The sequence below is a fragment of the Cololabis saira genome, chromosome 12 (genome assembly GCF_033807715.1).
Source record: "Cololabis saira isolate AMF1-May2022 chromosome 12, fColSai1.1, whole genome shotgun sequence".
In the NCBI taxonomy this organism is placed as follows: domain Eukaryota; kingdom Metazoa; phylum Chordata; class Actinopteri; order Beloniformes; family Belonidae; genus Cololabis; species Cololabis saira.
Genome location: NC_084598.1, coordinates 16,378,285 through 16,398,577, shown reverse-complemented (window position 1 = coordinate 16,398,577; position 20,293 = coordinate 16,378,285). Strand labels below are relative to the sequence as shown.

The 20,293-nt window shown below is 38.5% G+C and overlaps 3 protein-coding genes across 5 annotated transcripts in view; 1 reads left to right on the top strand and 2 right to left on the bottom strand.

Moving 5' to 3' along the window:
- The window catches only part of LOC133456974 (cryptochrome-1-like), a 32,404-nt gene extending 30,160 nt beyond the window's left edge, over nucleotides 1-2,244 (bottom strand). For all 3 annotated transcript variants that reach the window (XM_061735729.1, XM_061735731.1, XM_061735730.1), the window contains exon 1: nucleotides 2,104-2,244. The gene's annotated coding sequence lies outside the window, so the exon portion shown is untranslated. The remainder of the gene's footprint in view (nucleotides 1-2,103) is intronic.
- A 3,244-nt stretch (nucleotides 2,245-5,488) lies between these two features.
- On the top strand, nucleotides 5,489-12,395 carry tmem81 (transmembrane protein 81). Its single transcript, XM_061734843.1, has 5 exons — nucleotides 5,489-5,677; nucleotides 7,116-7,279; nucleotides 8,414-8,529; nucleotides 10,309-10,496; nucleotides 12,375-12,395. Exons 1-5 carry the CDS (start codon nucleotides 5,489-5,491, stop codon nucleotides 12,393-12,395), a joined length of 678 nt encoding a protein of 225 aa, XP_061590827.1.
- On the bottom strand, nucleotides 11,044-18,418 carry tsr2 (TSR2 ribosome maturation factor). The gene is made up of 5 exons (XM_061734800.1): nucleotides 18,334-18,418; nucleotides 15,008-15,098; nucleotides 14,824-14,915; nucleotides 14,002-14,160; nucleotides 11,044-12,579 (listed from the first exon to the last, which is right to left on the bottom strand). The coding sequence occupies exons 1-5, from the start codon at nucleotides 18,409-18,411 to the stop codon at nucleotides 12,475-12,477; spliced, it is 525 nt and encodes a 174-aa protein (XP_061590784.1). The 5' UTR covers nucleotides 18,412-18,418; the 3' UTR covers nucleotides 11,044-12,474.
- Nucleotides 18,419-20,293: the final 1,875 nt, after the last annotated feature.

Sequence of the window (20,293 nt, the reverse complement as noted above, 5' to 3'; positions counted from 1 at the left end):
TTAACAGTGTCAGATTAAACTTAATTTCATTACATTAGGTCTGAAAATTACCATCTCTTCACTGGACACAGGAATGCTTTAACTCAAGTTGATGATGTACAGTAAACCACATTGTCCCAATTCTGAATGTTTTGCACGCTTACAACCTGCGCACTCGAACACTTAAGTGCAATTGAAGCAAGTGCACACTTCGTAGTGTAGTGTAGGGTGCAGCTTGGGTATTGGGACAGGGCCACATACGTGTGTCACTCTAAAAATAATCTGTGCAAAACGTGAACTCAAAATAATTTTTTTTAATTTAATGAGGCTTCAAGCCAGAGCAAATTCCTCAATGATTTTCTGTAATTGAGTTACTTCAGGAATCGTTTCAGCCCTACTACGCTCTCTTTGGCTATGCTAACACTAGTGTGCTTTCATCTTAAAGCTGTCTTTTAAAACTAAACTGATTTGTGTCCTCCTCAAAATTTTAACTCTGTTGGAAAGTCAGGACAAATTGCTGTTCTTTCTCCATGTTGTTGTTTACATAATTGTTAAGGGTTGTCTTTTGTCCATTTCCCAGTAATTGTCTATAGACTTGGTGGATCAGGGAATATTACATATTGACCACAACTAGGAAATCAGGAAGCAAATGTGTGCAATTATGTCATCCTTTGTAAAGGCTTTATGATTTATTTGTCCACATAGACCACAATATTAGTGTTTAAAAACTGAAACAGGTTCTGTATAGAATCTGTATAGAATGAATGCAATCCCTTCATGTTTTAATGCTCATGTTTTATTCTCTTATTGAAAGTGAAACTACATACATTAAAGTTGTTTCTAGCAAGAACTACATAGAAACAGCACTTTTTTTATTTTTATCTGATTTTTTCCCCATTTTATCACCCGGTGCTCCTACCTAAGTGACAGTCCTGGGCATTGCCATCTTCTACTAACCCCGGAGGGCCCCATACTGAGCTAAGGTCTTCTTAACCTGAACAATGAGCGGGCCAATTTTTTTCACCAGACAGGGTGAAAAACAGCAATCTCAAGCTGTATTTTAATAGTATCTGTGAGTTAAGCAGATTCTGAGCCACTATACAGATATATATATAGAAGGGTTTCGTTTCACTGCAATAACACAAGACAGAGACAATTTTAGATACAAAATGTTGAAGAACAAAGATAAACAATGGTACAGAACTAAATAATCTCAATAATCTAATGCTCACATTCGTGGCATTGCCATTGTGGTGACAGTTTTATTTTATGTACACTTCTCCAATGGTAAACATGCATTATTCAGGATTTTATTTATTATTATTATTATTATTATTATTATTATTATTATTATTATTATTTCAGCACAGATGAAGCATTATTATTATTCTTGAAAGATGAAAATCTTAAGAACATTTTAACAGGCCAAAAGCTGCACCTGAAACCTAGACGGCTCCTAAGGGTTTTGCCACTTTGTTTTTCAACATACAGAAATGTAAACACTAAAAGTGTGTGAGTATCAAACCAACAACTCTATGACTGGATTTTTGTTGTTTTTTGTTTTTATTGTTTTAAGTTTGAATCTGTGTACATCAGTTAATAAAAGATATTACTGTATAAGACAATTATGGAATACTTTCCAATTCCGACCCTCCGAAATATTGAATGAAATCTTCAACAGGTCAAAGAGTAGCTTGTCTGATTTAAAAAAAGGAAGAAAGAAGACATTTAATGTTTTTTTAAAATGCCTATTACTAAGTTTCGGCTGACAGCAATAGTTCGTCTGACTTGTAGGACTTGTGGCTTGTTTACTTGTAAAATGGAAATTGGGTCACCATGTCTCCTGAATATAGGGCATAATAATATGACGGTACCTACCTCATCTCAACCTCAACATTGATAACAAATTACAATTGTAATAAGTGCCCCACTTGTCAAATAGGGTTTTGAGAATTTTCGCCAACCTTAATGTTGAAGTAACTGGAAGTTTAAAGCACCAATGTACTGTAGATCAAAACGGGGTCACTGGAGCGGCGCTTATATAACTGTGCCGCTGTTTATACAAGGAAAGCTGGTTTCCCCTTAATAAAACACGCTCAACTCCTTTAGAAACACTCGTCTTACCTTGAGCTGGTTCCCCGGTGGCGATAGCTATGTCAAGCCTAAAGAAAGGAGCATTTCTTCCCTGGTTCCCGTGGTTGTGATGCCCAGGGAAGTGATTCTGTGAGTACCTCTTGTACCTGTTGCGCGCTGCTGTACTAGTTCGTTTCATAACCATGTGTGCTACTGCGCATGCCCCACCGGCTCAGCTCGATCTGTTGCTGCGTTCACTTCCAATTAGACGTACCACTGGTGTTCCGTGCATAAGAGCGTTTTTTGACATACTTAGGCAAAATAAGGATGGTGACTTCAGTAAATTTATGTAAATCGGCCATTTCTATTTCAAAACACATATTTTGTTTCTAACTATTTTTTTATTTGCAAATAAATTAACTGTTCCATGTGCATTTTGCTGAAGCTTTTACATAAAAAGGTGAAAACAGAAAATTGCTGATTTAAAAAATGTATATGAAATGCATATAGTTTGCATATTACAATTGAGCTCTGATGAATTGTGAGATCGTTAAAGAAAAACAATATTAACAATGTAATTACCCTTTTTCCTATAGTTAGAACGCAACACTGAACGCGTAGGAGGAACGTGAACGCTGACGTATATATCCTGGGCAGCTCCATTGGTTAGTTTAATGACACATGCATTGTGCCGGTCACGTTTAAGAAGCATGGAAACAAACATAAATATAAAGTGTCAAAATGAGACCCTCTGTTGCCTGCTGGCAGGGGGTTTCTTCCTTGTCAGCTTCTGGTCTCTCGGGTGGCGGGGTTGTGCCCTCCCTCCTCCACTATAGTTGCAGTTCAGTTAAAGCCTTGTTTTCTATGGAGGTAGATTTGTGTCTTAATTATTCAATCAAAAAAAAGATTGCTTCAATCAAAAAATATATTTTCAATTTAAAAAAAATCACTTCAATAAAAAAAAAAGATTTCAATCAAAGAAAAAAAGTGTTTGAATGCAAAAAATTATTTGAGACTCAAAAAAATGCATTTGAACACTGTTCATTGGAATTGGAAATGTTTTCTTTGATAGAAGTGAAGTTTTTTGTTTGAAGCAACCTTTTTGCTTGAAGTAGTGTTTTTTGTGTTTGGGCCATATTATGGGTAGGACATTTGTGTCTTTATAATTTAATCAAAAAAGAAGTTGCTTCAAAAAGAAGAAAAAATGTTTTCAATAAAAAAATCACTTCAATAAAAAAAAAGTATTTTTTTTTTATTGAATAATTTTGACACAAACATCCCGCAGTGGGCAGATGCTTCCCTATTGGTCAGACCATAGACAGACATGTTTGAACAAAAAACGACCACTTCAATCAAAAAAGTTGCTTCAAACAAAAAAAACTTCACTTCTATCAAAGAAAACATTTCCAATCAAAGAAAAACAGTGTTCAGTGTTTTCCACTTACACACACCGTTACACAGACACACACACTTGCTCACTCACCTACAGTACATGCTCACCCAACAGTTTGGGGGGCAGGTGATCACAGTAGGCTAGTCCTGATTTAGTTTTAAAGGGGCCTTTTAGTATGAATCCTACACACTCTTTTATAAATGAGGCCCCTGCCTCTGACAGTCTCATGAAGGGGGTGGGAGACATTGTCCATGATGGATGACAGCTTAGCCACCATCCTCCTCTCCCGCACCACCTCCACAGGATGGAGACTGCAGCCCAGGACAGAGCCGGCTTTCCTCACACTTTGTCCAGTCTCTTCCTCTCTGATGCTGTGATGCTGCTGCTTATGTATTTATTTATTTAGTTAGTTAGTTAGCTAGTTCTGTTATACCACAGCAGCCAAGCATCAATTACTGGTTGACATGACAGTTGTTAAAGATTGGTCTTGCTTATTTTACAATCTGTGCACAACCTGGATCAACTATAGCTTACTCTATATGCTCATAAGAGCAAATGTTCTACCTCCAAACATGTGTGTATTCTGGAATTTACGTTGTCACAACAACATTTGCAATTTGAAAAAAATAATAGTTTGAACTCATATCTTTTACCTCCACTTGATATCTGATTTCTCCATTACAAAAAGGGTAAGTTTGCTTTAACTGTTGTGGGAACTTAAATCAAAACTTTAAACAGGCTGGTGCAAGACAGTAGTTATATGGTGATGTCACATTGTATGGAAGTCTTGGGATAGCGGCATGTTACTCCTGCTCTTTTTTGTAATACTTTTGTTTTGGTGTATACATTAGATGCATAATTATAGTTACACTGTGTTCTGATGCTAAATGCAGAAGCAGTTTTACAAAGAGAGATGATAGGATATTTTCTCTTTTCTCCTTACTGGGCATGTAAATATAAAAATGTAAAGCATTAGACTGTACTTCCAGTGTGTCTATATACCTTGTCTACTTTAAGTTTTCTTACACATGTAGCACTGTTTGCTTAACTTGGTTACTTCAGTTTTAATCCTTGTTTACAGCACTTCTACATGAAAATATTGTGATAAGATTAATTGAAATATAGCTGTATAGACTTCTGATTTCTTGTGATTTTGGCCAAACATTATTTTTATAATCAAGCTGTGCAAGACTTTGAAAAATACATGCACAAATACTAAAGGGCCAGTTGAACTGATTTGCTGAGGTGTAGAGTTTAACACCGTGTTCGAGATATATAACACGTTTTAACAGAAGTCAAAGTTACTCTTTTATCACAAAGAGACATGCATCCTGCTCTATACACTCATTTTGTAAAATGATTTGTCCAAATACTATATGTTTGAGACCATGTAAATAGAGGTACTTGGCTGTAATTGGCAGTAATTTATAAATGGTGAATGCTGTTAAATTAAGCTGAAAGTCTAAGCTTTGATCACATCTTCATTTTTTATTTCAAATCCAATTCAAAGTGTTTGCCTTTATTAATCCCGAAAGGGAAATTTGGGCTGTTGGAAAAAACATTTACATAGGAAAATTTAATTGAAGTAAAATAAAATAAGTACAGTCTTGCAGAGAGAGGCTTAGATGAAATCTCCAGAGATCATCATCATTACATTGGGAGGTTGTGTTTACTGCCTGGAAACAACTATGCTGATGATGTTATATGTTGATCAGCAGGTAATACCCTCTCCTTGGACAGCGTGGATGGAAATCTCCAGCCAAAAGTTAAACATATGGGGTAGCAGGCGTGCTCTTTCACAGGATGTCTGGGATTATACATTTGTGTCTTCGCTGTAGCACTAAGGTCTTAGTTTGGCAAACCAGGAGGGAATTTTACATCTACTCACAATACAGGCCACAGAGAACAAGTTTTCACCATCTAAAACAAGTAAAACCTCAAACATGTTAAGTCTTTATAAAGGTTTTGTGAATTATTAAATTATTTATGTTTGATGATGTAAAAAGGTTCCCCTTTCTTTCAGATAAATCATTGAACTTCAGGATGCAACATGGCTCTGCAAGGTTTTACTTCCTCCTCCTCCTCTATTCTGTCATCTCAACTGACCCAGAGGAGGAGGTGATGTTGGAAGTCATAACTGTGAGCTCCCCCTGCAGCACAACCTGTGGGGTGGGGATTAAAAATCAAACTCTCTGTTTGCTTAAAGATGGCAAAACATCAATGGAAGAAAAGGTAAAGGGGAAATATGCAACAAAGGTACCACCTAGACATGAAATTGACATTTCAAGATATTTACGTTGTAATAAGGAGTAAATTGATTATAGGCTATATCATGTTTTGACACAATTCTCATTAAAAAAAACAGAAATAATGATTTGATCAGCAATCATGAAACAGTTTTAATTTGATGACACAGGTCAGCTGGCTAATTTGACTTGCCGGTCTCTGGCTGGTCATTATTATCTGCATGTACTCTATATAGTTTTACCTTAAAGAAAGTGATCCCATCACTGTCTCATTTACACAATAATTTCATACGTTAATACTAAACCTGATAAACTAGTAATTCTCAAACATAAGATACTGTGTAAACTAGAAAAAAAGAAAAGAACAAAAGTGATTTACAAATGTACAAATTGTACAGACCATATTTATTCACAATAGAATGCAGAATACATCTCAAATGTTGAAAGTGAGGCATGTCACGCTCATGAAAAATATTAGTTCATTCTGCATAAGGCAGCAACAAGTCTAGAAACATATATGACAACAAATGTAACAGTTTTGTGACACAATTGGGTTTTCTCATAAGTAAAGATTAACAGAGGTTCACCAGTCTTCAAAAAACCCTGTCTACATAGTGGAAATCATCCATTTATCTATCTATTATCTATTTTCAGGCAAAATGCCGTGTACCCCCTGGCCAAATTGCCAGTCCATCAAAGGCTATAGCAAATTGATTTCAGTAAATAGTTACTTGACATACATTTGAAAAGCCTATGAATATCTCATAATCTCTAGTACCTACTGTCTTCAAAGACGTGGGTGCACACTGCATGGGCTAAGGAACTTTTTTTTTTGAATCCCTGTCTAAGAATATAGTTAAAGAACACCATGATGAAAGCTGGTGGTTGGCATTGTTTTGCCACACATCGGAAATGTCCTAATTGCGAGACTAATAAAGGAAATCTAATCTAATAACAAAGCCTCTTTTGAATCCTGGCAGTGATTTTTCTGCGTAAGGTTTGCATGTTTTGCGTATGAGAAATCAGTCAAAGAAAAACAGACAATCTTGACAACATTTTACTTTGCAGCTAACAAAATGTCTCCATCCAGTATACTTTGTGTAGGAATTGTGGTGTGGAAGACATGTTTGTCCAATCAATATATCTCCAGATTTCATATTATTGAACTACCCATTCTCATAATACTATACCTGCTAGTTAAAATGTTTTCTTTCCCAGATTCCATGGCAGTTGGGTAGTGGTTGCCAGAGTTTGTGTGAAACACAACATCAGAAAATTACCTGTTCATATTTTACAAAAAGAGCTAAAACACCATGATGAAAGCCGGTGGAAAAATCTTGGAATTTTCCTTTCAAAAACATAAAATGATTCATTGATGTTAAAAAGAGAAGTTCTGTAGTAAATGAAAATATCATCTTTACTAGGAAATAACTCAATCCAAGGTGTCAGAGAAGTGTCGAGTCCGTAGAGTGAAGTGTCTGGAGTCATGGCAGTGCGGACTCAGGACAATGACAGTGACATCAGGGGAAAAAGTGGAAATTAACTGTCTAGGAGAAGTCATGGAGGTGATGGGGAGATACTCCTGGAGGTGAGGAAGGGAAAGAAAAGGATATGGAGACTATATGAATAATTCCTGCTCATTATTCAAATTTTCCTGCTCATTTCAATGAAAAATGAAAAAAAGACATGCAAATGTGTTTGACCCTCTTCCTAGAGTGAAATACCTACTGACATAAATACATGTTTGAATAAATAATTGAGAAATTGGCCTGTTGAGAAAAATGCAAAAGACAACAATATGTGAATTACAAAAACAAATCTTGCTTTGTTGTCTTGTGCACAAAGAAAATTCCACTTTTCTTTCAGAAATAAAGGGATGGCTTTTTATTGAGCATTGATGATAGTTTGCACCAAACAGCAGGAGGAATTTTGCTCAAACAGAAAAAGCTGATTAAAAATAAAAACAATATAGTTAGCCGTGACTGCAGCAGATAATTGTTACAACAGCAAAAGAGGAAGTTACAGCTATTTTAATTAACACAACTTAAACCCAACTAAATCAAGAATAACAGGACAGTCTTTTATTCATATATTTTATGAGGAAATACCCACATGGGTTTCAAACACATGGTTAAAACAATTGACAAACATGTGTCTACCACAGTAAACTACCAACTTGTTGGTGTGTCAAGGACAGGTAATCATAATGTTCAATCTGTTTAAATTAATGCATTTACAGATTATTTAGTTTAGTTATCTATGGTACGATATTAGTTCCATGACGCCCAGCATCGTATAGGAAACACGGCTCTATTGTACCATCCCTCTAGCCCAAGCTGCCACTGCATAAATAAAGGGACAGCTGATTAAATTATTGAATGCAACTTTTTCAGTTTCTTCTGGTACTGTTCTCTGAGCTGCTGCTCCACAGCTCCCCTTACAGTGAGCTGAAGCCACAGCCTGCCATCCCAATCAGTCTGCCACTTATTGCTGATTCCTGGACTTGATCTGTATATTAATATTGTTTTTACAAGAAAGTAGAGAACGTATTTTGAGAATACGATGATCATCTTGTTGGCCAGTACAACCGCTTAAATCCACCAAGCAATGATGGAAACTTGGTATAGCTAATTTCTTTTCAGATTTGTTGCTAAGTGACACAGAATCAACAGCTTCACAACTGATGCTAGAGCTCACCATAATATTTTGTTTTATGATTCAGGGTGTCATGGCGCTACGCTCGAGGAATAATCAGCTCTGATGACTCTCTCTTTGAACGCTGGGAAGCCCCTAATCTGGACAGAGTGATTCTGGATCCTGTTTCAGAGGAAGATGCAGGTGAATATATATGTGCATGTGTTCTGAGAGATGGTGTCATTACACTTAATGTGGAATAGATTTTAATTATTAAAAGCCTATTAGCAGGTTTGGGGCAGGAAATAGTTCTGCTTGGCTATATTATAGAAGAATAGTATTCCTTCTTTTAATCATTTTTCTTTTATGTGTAAAAACCCCAATAAAAATAATCAGATAATAATGGCTCTTACAATAAGCATATACAACCTTAGACAACATGAATAAATAAACAAGAAACTTTTTTTCACTGTGACTATTCTCACCATCTTTTCGTCATTTCTTTTTTAACATGGCTTCAGTCATTGAAACTTTGGGGCATTTGCCTCTGCACAGCTCTTTTACAGTCTTGCATCAACATTTTAATTGGGTTGACATCTGAAACTTTGACCAGGAAAACCCAACCCTTGATTTTTCTATTCATTTTTTTCAATCTGACGTAGCTCTTTCTGATGTGCTTCACCTAATAAAACCAAAATCTTTTTTTTTTTTAACCATTTTGAACACAACCGGAACCACCTCAAACTGAACCAGAATCATCCAAAACTGAACCAAAACCAGACCCAGACTGAACCAGAACCCCCCGGACTACAACCAGAACCACACCAGAAACAAACCAGAACTATCCGAAGAGAACCAAATCCATCCCAAACAGAACCAGTACCACCAAAGACTGAATCACAATCACCTCAGACACAACCAACACCAGCCCACACACAACCAGAACAACCTAAGACAGAACCAGAAGCCCTGCGAACACAACCAGAACCAATTCATTTTTAATTAATTTAAAGTCATTAGCAATTGAAAGGGCTTTTCACCTTTTTCATATATTCCAACAGCTTTATTGAAGGTCAACACTACTTCCGCTATCAATGGCTTTTTGCAACTTGCTAAATTTGATCATTGTGGCAGAGCTTTGACTAAGTTTCAGGTAGGTGGCTCAGTTGGTAGAGCGTTTGCCCATAATTCTGAAGGTTTGAGGTTTGTTGTGGCAATTTATTAAATTGCACAGAGTAAAGTACAGATCCAGAACATTGGTGAGCTCGAGATTACAAAAGTTTATTTTAACTGATGCGCAATCAGGAGTGTCGAGGTGCAGCACGCAGGCTGGACAGTCGAGTCTGAGGCAACATGTTGTTTGACTTCTTTTATATGGGAATGGGTGGAACCTGACAGATCATTGGAAGCTAGGGACATGAAAGACAGGAAACCTGACAGGTCATTCAAGGGACACATAGGTGCTGGCTTCAGCTGGTCAAACGTTTTTGATTTCATCTTGCTCATCAGCTTGTCTTCCTATCTTACGACCATTTTGTCTTAAGCAAATATTCTTCTTTTAAGTGTCTCCTCCTGTCTACAACTCTCTCCCTCTTCCATTATCTGAAGAGTTTTAAAACGTTTGAGGTGTGTTTTGCCATTTTCTTCAAATTGTCACCTTACTTCAGCAATTTCTTTGATTTTCAGCACTTGAGCTTATTTTTTCAGCAAAGTTCGGCTCTCGTTTAGCTTTCATTCAGCACGCCAGCATAGACTAGAAAAGGCTGCATTTTCACTCACACACACACACACTCACACACACATTTGCACCTAACAGTGTATGTAGTTAAAACTCACAAGAATTCTTTTTAAGATATTTTTCCTTATGATTGAGCAACCCCAAAATGTTTCATTTTATGTGTCAGCTGACATGTTATGCCAGCACATGTATTTGAAGTTAAAAATAAACGGTTTCAAAAGACTAACTTACCACTTTATTCTCAGGTACATATTGTTGTGATGTTCAAGATACCAACTTCCGAAGAGTGAAAAGGATTTACTGGGGCCTGCGAGTTTTACCCATTGGGATTTTCAATTTCGACTATGAAAGCTCTGTGGCTCAGTCGGAACTGGGGGAAAGCCAGCAGAATCCAGTTTTACTACACCAGGGCCCAGGGACAGTTCTTTGTGCGGTACGGTTTGATTTCAGAAAAGTAATGTACTTTTGTGCAATTGTCTATAAGAAATGTTTCTTGCAGCTAGGAGATTAGAAATTGAGTAGATACATGTTAATTACAAACGGCAAAATAATAATCATATTCTTATTTTCTTGTGACTGAACACACAGGTGGTGACTGGTTTGATCCTTATCAGCATCTGGGCTGGACTTCTGTGTCTTTACAGAGTGATGCAAGAAAGACTCAAACAGAGCTGTGTTTAAGTTTTAGTTCTACTTCACTGCAAAATCTCTGAGAGCATGGGTGTTATTTCCACCTGTGCTAAATTATCACAGTTTTCAAATAAAAATAATGAACCCGTTGTAGACTGAAGTTCCAAGGTTTATTTGTGTTATACATTTTTGGTAATTCTTGGTGTTTAGCAGTGGCGGCTGGTGAAAAGAAATCTTGGTGGGGCTGGTATGCCAATAGATTTCCCTGCCGAGTAAAAGCATTCAAAATGAACCCTCTATTGACCAGACGCCACTATATATATATATATATATATATATATATATATATATATATATATAGTTTCGGGCTGTTGATTGCCATTGTTAGTCCGAGGCTGTGCCATTAGCCCTTTTCTCTGGAATGGACTACAGTTTGAGGCCATGACACTTTTTTGTACTGCTCGGGGGAACCAGAAAGAGGCGGTTTCAGTCAGTTGTAATTAGCTTAGTGATCTTGGCTGAATCGACTTCCATAGTTGTGGGTGATTGATTTGCCTGGCATCGATTGATTTAGTTTCAGCACCACGGTGGTGGACAGCTCCCACTAAGAGATTCTTAAGAAGCTTCTTTGATCTTAAGAAGGCAGTGAAGAACGCATCTGGGAAACACCCATGTCTTAGCGCTCCTTCTTAAGAGCCTTGTTAAGTCCTTACAACAATCGAATCTGGGAAACGCGGCCAATCTGAATTTTTAGCTTGAAGAGAAAATAAATGAAATTTCAACCATATAGAATTAATGACAATGACATCTTTTTGGTTTCAGATGTATTCTGAATATATTTGAACACTGAAAAAGTAAATACAAACATTCATTACATTTTCAGTGGCATTTTAAATTCAAATCCTAGTGACATATTAACTTCCATAGGAATCTTGTTGGAGCATTGATTTGATGTTAAACGTTTGTACGAGTCGACCACAGATGAGTAAATTACTGTAAACTGAAACTGAAGGGGTAGAGGTGGTGTCCTCTGCAGAACTGGGTCAGACATTCTTTAGGATAAAACAGGCGCGTTAGAAATACGTGTGTGAACGAGCCTGTTTTATCGACTTCTGCTCACTTGCAAAGTTAAAAGCACCTTGGTTTGTCGGCAGAGTCCTCATCTACACCACCGCTGAATCATGTTTGGGTTGTGAAGACCAGTGCAATACTCCCCCTCCGTTCTACCACTAATCACCATTTTGCTATAAATGTCTCATGTAACAAGGTTTCATATAAAACCAGTATGCTCCTGGTATCAGACCATCCCAGCAGCTTTACCGGTGGTCCCTGGATTTCCCAGCAGCTTTACCGGGGGGTCTTTGGAGTTCCCAACAGTAGACTGGTGTCCTGGTTCTCCCAGTTAAGGTCCAGGATGCTTCTGGAACTTTAAAATCAGGATTAAAACTGTCCATTGTGGTAAAGCTGGTATGACTGTCAGGTATTTTTTATTTTATTTCAATAAAACCAAACTATTTTAAACCAAAATGCAGTGAAACAAAAATAAAAATACATTATTTTGTATTTAAAATGTAAATCCAGAAGTCTTGCAGCTGCTGGGTTCAGCTTCCTGGGTGGGCCCAAATATTTCATAGCGTCTCTATTGGCTGGTGCGACTGTCTGACAGCTCTGTGTCCATCAGGTGGGTGTGGTTTGGCAGTGACATCACAAGCACATATTTTCTCAACATTTAATAAAAAAACACTCAGAAGAAAGAAGAGTCCATCCATGATTCAGCTTAATCACTTCTTCTTCCTGACCACCGTCCAGCCGTCCTCTTCATCATCAGGCGGAGGAGGAGGGCGCGGCCTGCTGCTTGACGGACTGGACTCCTCACACACCATTGGCTGCAAACAGAGAGGAGACATGAACTAAATACTGCACCTTTCCAACACATGAGAGGTGTTTATGAAAACCTGAGATATAACTCCAGCTCTGAGCTTGTCTCAACTGAACTTTAGCTCTTGGTTCTGCAACGTTGTAAAAGAAAAGGTTCAATCACACGCTAATTAGTTCACAGCAGCAGCTAGCGTGTCTACGACTGGCTTGAAACAAGGAAATAAAAATGACATTTCCTTTACCGACCACCAGGGTCTGGATCCATGACCTCCAGGTTAAAATGTTTACAGCAGAAATAAACATGTTTACAGTCTGGTTCAGAATCAGTTTTGGTCTCCATAGTTAGACAACTTTACAGGGTAGTTTTAATGTACTTCATCAGCTAAAGTTACATAACTAGTGGCGTGGTCTTATTTATTGCTGTCAGCTGTCATCAATGAGAGTCACATCCTGCAGATCAACTGTGGATACACAGATGAACTACGCAGGCTACACAGAAGACGATAGTTACTTTGTCAGTCATGTACACCTAACTGAAACAATAGTACTGCACAACCACGCTTAATTGAGATGAACGCCTATTTTACCGTCTGACGTCCCTACAAGTTAGAAATTGCTCGCCCAAAAATAGAGGGGCCACGGCCGCAAAAATCATCAGCAAAGACATGTAATGTATTCATCAGACAATACCAAAGACCCTTCAAAAAAGTTTAGTTTCAAGGACAGGTATAAAAATATCTCAGATGATGTTCATCTGATCCTGATCCCCCTTTGTGACCTTTGTGATCTGGGGCGAGTTACAATGACCCCATCTGTGGAGCTCGGTGGTCTGGAGGGAACCAGGTTGGACTTCAGTCAGAGCAAGATCATCTAATGCTTTGAAAGTCATTTTGGAATCAATATTAAATTCAACAGGAAGCCAGTGAAGCAAGTACAGGGGATATATGATCATAGTTTTTGTACCAGTAATAAGTCTTTCTGCAGCATTTTGAATTAATTTGAGACAACGGGAACCCTGACTGATACCTAAATAAAATGATTACTTATTGATATCAACAGGACTTTTGATCATTGTCATAATTTTATGGTTAACAAACTAAGTCTTAAACATTTATATTCAGTTATAACAACTGATTGTAAGGAAATAAACTGAGTTGTAATTTTTGGACCAGGGGAATAGATATAAGGTAGGACAGTTTACCCTGCTCTGTTTTAAATAAGTTAGTCATTTCTGATTAAAACATTCAGTCTGTAACAGTCTGTAATAGTCTGTAATAAACAAGCATTGTTCATGAAATTCTGCACAATGTTTTTGATGATCTGATCTGATCTGATTATAAATTGAACATGTCACAGCGTTTATAAATCACAGACGAGACCGCGGCAGAGTCACATGTCCTGGAGCTGAATCTGTGTGAGGAAGAACTCACCTGAGGTTCACTGTCGCTCTCCTCATCAGATGAAGCAGGTGGAGCTGTAACTTTTACTCTTTGCGTCCTGCTGTTGGTCAGAGAGCCGATAGCATCTTGGAGCTGCTGCAGCGCCCCCTGCTTCCACAGAGAGAAGAAGTGCAGCAACCGCACACACACCTACACACACAGAGAAGCGAGATACTGTATATACACAACTGCAACTACAATTGTACACACAAGGACGTGAGATACATGTAGACACACCCGCACTCAACTGCACAGACACACAAACTACTTCCCAGTAGGCCGAACCAGGACCTTACTCCATGTAAAAATTGGAACGTCAGAACCAGTAGGTACCGGAACATTAGTACTAGAAGATACTGAAACGAATGCAACAGTAGATACCAGGACATCAGCAACAGTAGATACCAGGACATCAGCACCAGCAGCCTTCTGATGTTAACACCTGTAATTGTTCTGACTTTTCCTTAGTTATAATCAGCGGTGAACACTGCAAAAGCTAAATTAAAGAGTAACAACAACTGGTAGAGCTGATCAAAGATGTGAACTTCACTGATTATACGTGATCATCGTTTTACTTTGTTCTGATGCGCTGGGCTGATGTTTACACCAAATTATATATCCGTTGTTTCCACATCATCAAGTTCATAAACAAGTTTATTATTATTGACATGATGAAACCTGCATTTCTTTGTTACATCACTGATTATCTACATCCTTCTGCAACTAGTGGTGGGCACAAATAAATATAAATTATTTAAAAATTCAGTGTTTGTGTGATGTCCTTCTATACGATGTCTATATGTGTGTTTGTACCTCAGGTAAACTCCCATCTTCAACCATGGTGTTAAACTCCTGATCCATCAGTTCAGTGATGAAGTCCTCCACTTCATACTGCTGCAGGTCAGCTGATCACACACGGGCGTTAAAACAGTGTCTGACATTTACATGATCACAGTATTGGCATAAGATGAGCAGTGTCATTGCCATGGTTACCTACCATTGTCATGGAAGTACTGGTGGATCACATCCACCATCCAATCAGCTTTCTGTTGGCCGTACACACCTCCAAACCCATTATCCACGGCGATCTGAGAGACACAGAACATGAGACAGGAAACATAACACAGACCAACTGGACTGGGCCAAGTAGGACCAAGGAATAGCAAACTGAACCAGAGCTGAACACACCAAATCAGACCTGATCAAACCAGAAAAAATTTAACCAGAACTGACCAAAACAGACGAGGCAACAACGATGGAGATCAGTATGTAGCCTACAAATGTCTTTGGGCCCGATTTACTAAGATCCTAAATAAAGAGTACTAAATTGCGCGTGCACTGAAAAAGTTTGCGCGCGCTGTTGTTGTGTAGTTTGCGGGTGATCAACTAAGATTGCGTGCGCAATTGATAACAGGTGCAAACCTCAGTATTTAAATGAGGTGTTGCGCGTCTTATGGTTTGCGCCATGGAGAGTCTGGATGGAAAGCAGGATATAGTTGCAAGCGCAACATGAAATTTGACGAGTTGGAGTTAGAGATATTAGTGGAAGAGGCAAATTGTTGTGCCGTATTCAGCACCCCTGCCGTGAAAAGCACCCCCTCGTATATTCAATGATAAGTAGACCAAGAAAAAAAACAACACACTGACACTTCAATATATTTATATTTACACACTCACACAAACACATACTTAGGAGTTTATATTATATATATATATTTACAAATATTATGGAAGACAACACAGTAAGCAGGCTACTAATTAATGACATCAATAACCATTTACCCGATTTTTGTCGATCTATGACTGTGATTTTGGGAAAGTATGACTATTGTGGAATCCATGAGCGCATTTAAACATGAATCATTAACACAAAACTGGACGCTAAACAGAACGTGACACGGAATGAGAATATCATTTTTGTCAGACGAGGGGGTGCTTTTCACGGCAGGGGTGCTGAATACGGCACGACACCGGACCGGGGTATGACAACTGCAGAACAAGTATAGGCGCACAATAAGAAACACTTTTTTCTCCATGAAAACACGTGATTTATTTATTATTACAAATAAAAAAACTAATGTGCCTCCTGTGGCAACCTTTTGCTGAATAATACTCGATTTAACATTCAAATAAAATATTTCTCCTTTTGCATGTGGAGATTAGCACCTTCCTTTTGAACGTATTAAATACAGACGCAATCACAATCCCCGCAAAAACTTTCAGGCTTGGTAAATCTCATTGCGGGTGGTAAATGGAGATATTTGCATTTTCCCCTCCCAGTATTTAGCGATTTCTGGCGGGTACGCCCCATATTGATTATTCATCAGGGCAAAAGTACTAAATGAATAGCATGTGCTATTTTGCTCATTGAGAGGCGCAGTCCTCTTTGCACCCTGTTAGTAGATCAGCTTGCACATTGGTTTGCGCGTGATGTCAAGTTTGCACACGTTTTTACACACGCAAACCTTTAGTAAATCAGGCCCTATGTACGCAGCTGCAACGCAGCAGGTTCCTCAGAACTGTCTGCTCTCCTCCATCTCTCTGATCCAGGGCTTTACTCATATTATCCCCGTCCCTAACCCACACCCTCCATATGATGCTGTTTATATTTGGAGGTAAACTCAGTGCTATCGGCCTGCTCTTAGTCCAACCATCAACACATTTACAGAGTCTAGTCCAGCTACCAGATCACGTAACTGGACTCTAACCCAAATCTTTGCTTCAGCATGCACGTGAAGGGAATTGATATACCAACTAAATCATGACATGCTCCACCACAGTGAGGCCATTGGTGCTCACTTTCAGCTTGTTAGCATTGGACTTTCTGGTTTACCTGTTGCACCAAACACCAAAAGAGATCAATCTGTGGTTTAACTGGAGGCAAAGTGAAACCTTTTCTAAGTCCTGCACTTTTTATTTATTTTTCTTCACTGTATTGCTCTGTATATGCTTCTTCCACAATTTCCAGCACAGAAACTGTGAAGTGTGTACACCAGTTCCAGTCCAGTTTTAGAATGGAGAGAGGCAGTGTAAATGGTTGTAGCTTTAATGTGGTGGAACAAAAATGTACAAAAATGCTATCAAACCGGTCAGAGCATTTATTTGAAATTTAAAAATCTGCAGTAAACATCAAAGAAAAGTGTGTCTTTGTCCAGAACATGCAGGGTAGATGATCTGATCATCCATCTTTCTACAGAACAAGTCTCCTGGGACCTTAGATTACTGGTTCAGGATTCTGGATCATGTGGAGAAGAAGGAGGATTATTCTGGAGTCAGTTTCTGATTCACAGCTCCAGGTTCATCTGGAAGCATGGTTAGAGTTAGATATGATGTTGTTAACACAACAGTGATGTGTCCAAGATATGGCACGGTCAAAATGTGCAGCGTGATAGCTAATATTTCAAAAGTAAAATTCAGTCTGAACCTGAACCTCGATGAAGTTCTAACATGGATGAACGGCCTGGTATGATTGATGGTCAAAAGAAAGCAAATTGTTAAAAATCAAGGCAAAGGTTTCTTCTATTTACCTTCACTGACTCTTGAGAGGCGGTGTGGCGACGAACTTTTAGTTTCCTTTCCTTAATTCCTGCCAGAGTATTAGCTGTGTAATCAATTTCCCTTCAGGGATTAATAAACTATTTTGAATTGAATTGAATTGTTCATCTAAACAGGACTATATTCCACACCAAGTACACGCTCTCAGTCTGGATTAGTAATGCCAGGCCACAATGTGTCAACATGAAAATATTATTGGCTGATAATGAGCCATTTTTTTCTATTAAAAAATGTGCCATGCCTCCACAAAAAAAAGAGAGAGAGAGGGGTTGAAAAACACTGGTGTAGCTTTTTTGTTTCTGGTCTTAACCTGGTTTTAGGTGGTCTGACTCCCATCTTCATCATCCTAAATACAACTTAATCACAGTCTACCTATATATTGTTCTTGATCTCAACTCGGTCTAAGGTGATTTTACTCCATGATTTTATCATCCTAAAGAAACATTAATCTAGGTTTATTCTAAGGTGGTCGAACAACTGAAAAACACAGCGCTACAGGTCATTGATTGGATGCTTCTGGCGATGAGGCTGCTAATCGATGCGGTTATCCCGTTTCCATGGTTACTAGTCTTACACCAACTCTAATCATGTTTGGATAGATCAGATTGAAAGTGAGTGAAAGTCAGTGATAAGCGCTGGACAGAGCCGGGAGCGTGTTAAAGTCCTGGACAAGCGCTGAACAGAGCTGTTACCACGAGGCTGTCGGTCCGCCCCGTGTCCGTGTGTGTCCTGGTGTATACGGGTCACCTGCTCCGGGTCCACACTCACCTGTAGAACCGGCCAGCCGGCCAGAACCGCCCGGACTCCGTCCTTAAACAGCTCACGTGAAGCCGCGGAGGCCGCCATGCTGGATCTGACAGACCAAACCAGTCGACCCAAGAGTCGAGGGAGCAGACCGAAGCAGTCGATCCAGATTCTGGTTCTGCTGATTCTGGGCCAGACCAGATGTCAGTACCACTCAAGGTGACCAAATATATTTTTTTTAAATATCTATGTCTGTAGATGATATTCTGGTATGATAACCTTCCTGAGTGGCAGCTGTATCATAGTTATCAGCTCATGAAGTTACCCAGCCCCTTCAGAAAATAACATTTTAGATGCTGGTGCATGTCACAATATTGTGTTTGGTATCATTTTAAAGGGGACCTTTTAAGCCTTCCTTCAAGTTAAGATGTGAATCTTTCTGACCAACATAGAGGTCACTGCAGTTCTTTAAACTATAAACAATACACATTTTTACACCATTTTCGCCTTTTTGATATGCCATCTTTTATCCCTGTGTCATCTAGGAACAACAGACACAAAATACAAAAACTGGAATACTCACAGGACTTTAAGGATTCAGGAAATGTATAATATACCCCATACTATATCATTTTGCAGGTCATTGTGAGCCTTAAACTAGAAGAGCATCATTAGGCTGCTATGAAACTATAACAGCCACTAGGCTGATGTCACAAACGGGTCTTTATCCTGCAAATACAGGACAGATAAGGACACCACAATGACATAAAGAACCAGCTTAGTTTTATAAACAACATTATAAACATAACAATATTGTAAACAAAATTAACATAGTTATTAATGGGAATATGTCAAGATCTGATTATAGTTGGGCTATCAAGTTATGTGTGTACTTAAGATAGTGTTAAGAAGGTTAACCAAGTACAGAATCATCACATAATGTCACTCAAACTATGATACACCTGCCACTCAGGAAGGTTTATCGTACCAAAATATAATCTACAGACATAAACATTTTCAAAAATCGTAAGGAAATTTTGTCACAAGCAAGTTTTATCACCTTGAGTGCTACAGTACTTACAAGTGAAATTTTGGGCTCTGGCCCATTGACTATCTGGGTCCTGTCCACATTCTGGTATGAAGAAATGTTTTAGCATAACGTAAAAATGCGATACTAAGTCAAGAGTTTAAATCGAGCGTGTGAAGCTGTTATATACCTGTAGATATATAGATGTACAAGCTGATATGAATCCCTGATTTCAAAGTTGCTCCAACTCCTCCTCCTCTGCCTGTGGTACGAGGGATGTGATCATGTAAATAGAGGTGGATTATTGCAGTGAGAGCATCTATGGTGCTGAACAACATCACTCAGGTGAGTGACTTATTTGTCTCGTGAATGTACTTGTTGTTGCTCCTTGATGCCACTAGATGGCAGTGTTGTATTGGAGTTCTCCACGTAAATCTTTAAATTAACTTTGTATTTCTGTTTGTAGTTAGAGTTTAGTGCAGCACCACGTGACCCTCATAAATGTGAGTTGTTTGCTGTAATTTTAGAATTCAGAAAACATACTAGTATTCCCTGGAACCTGCTGTGTTAACTAAAACCTCCCTTCAGGTCTAGTAACGCATTGGACTGCTGTTCTTTTAGGGCTCAAGTTGGTGTTTCAGGGACTCTTGGTTAAAGATACTGCTGCTGTTAACAACAGAAGTCTACTCGGTCTGCACTACAGCCATCAAACACACATGTCCATCTTCTTACATATTTCTGGCCACAATGACTTTATAAAATAATGACATAGACACCAGAGAGATGGCAGCGTGAAGTCTGTGGAGCTGAGACTGAGAAGCTGGAACACTTTTTAGGTAGCTCTAAAGGAAAGCCATGGTCTAGAGACATCAGAGCAATTGACACACTTTAATATGCAAATGTGCTAGAAAAAAAAAAGAAAGAAAATATTGATTTGAACATTTTATTGCTTTTAGA

What these genes read in the sequence shown, in the direction of transcription:
- tsr2 (XM_061734800.1), bottom strand. Translation starts at nt 18,411, where the DNA reads ATGGCGGCCTCCGCGGCTTCACGTGAGCTGTTTAAGGACGGAGTCCGG. An exon ending in CCGGCTGGCCGGTTCTACAG is followed by an intron (nt 15,099 to 18,333) that starts GTGAGTGTGGAC and finishes TGTGTCTCTCAG; the next exon opens with ATCGCCGTGGATAATGGGTT. An exon ending in CCAGTACTTCCATGACAATG is followed by an intron (nt 14,916 to 15,007) that starts GTAGGTAACCAT and finishes GTGTGTGATCAG; the next exon opens with CTGACCTGCAGCAGTATGAA.
- tmem81 (XM_061734843.1), top strand. Translation starts at nt 5,489, where the DNA reads ATGCAACATGGCTCTGCAAGGTTTTACTTCCTCCTCCTCCTCTATTCT. An exon ending in ATGGGGAGATACTCCTGGAG is followed by an intron (nt 7,280 to 8,413) that starts GTGAGGAAGGGA and finishes TTTATGATTCAG; the next exon opens with GGTGTCATGGCGCTACGCTC. An exon ending in TGTTTCAGAGGAAGATGCAG is followed by an intron (nt 8,530 to 10,308) that starts GTGAATATATAT and finishes CTTTATTCTCAG; the next exon opens with GTACATATTGTTGTGATGTT.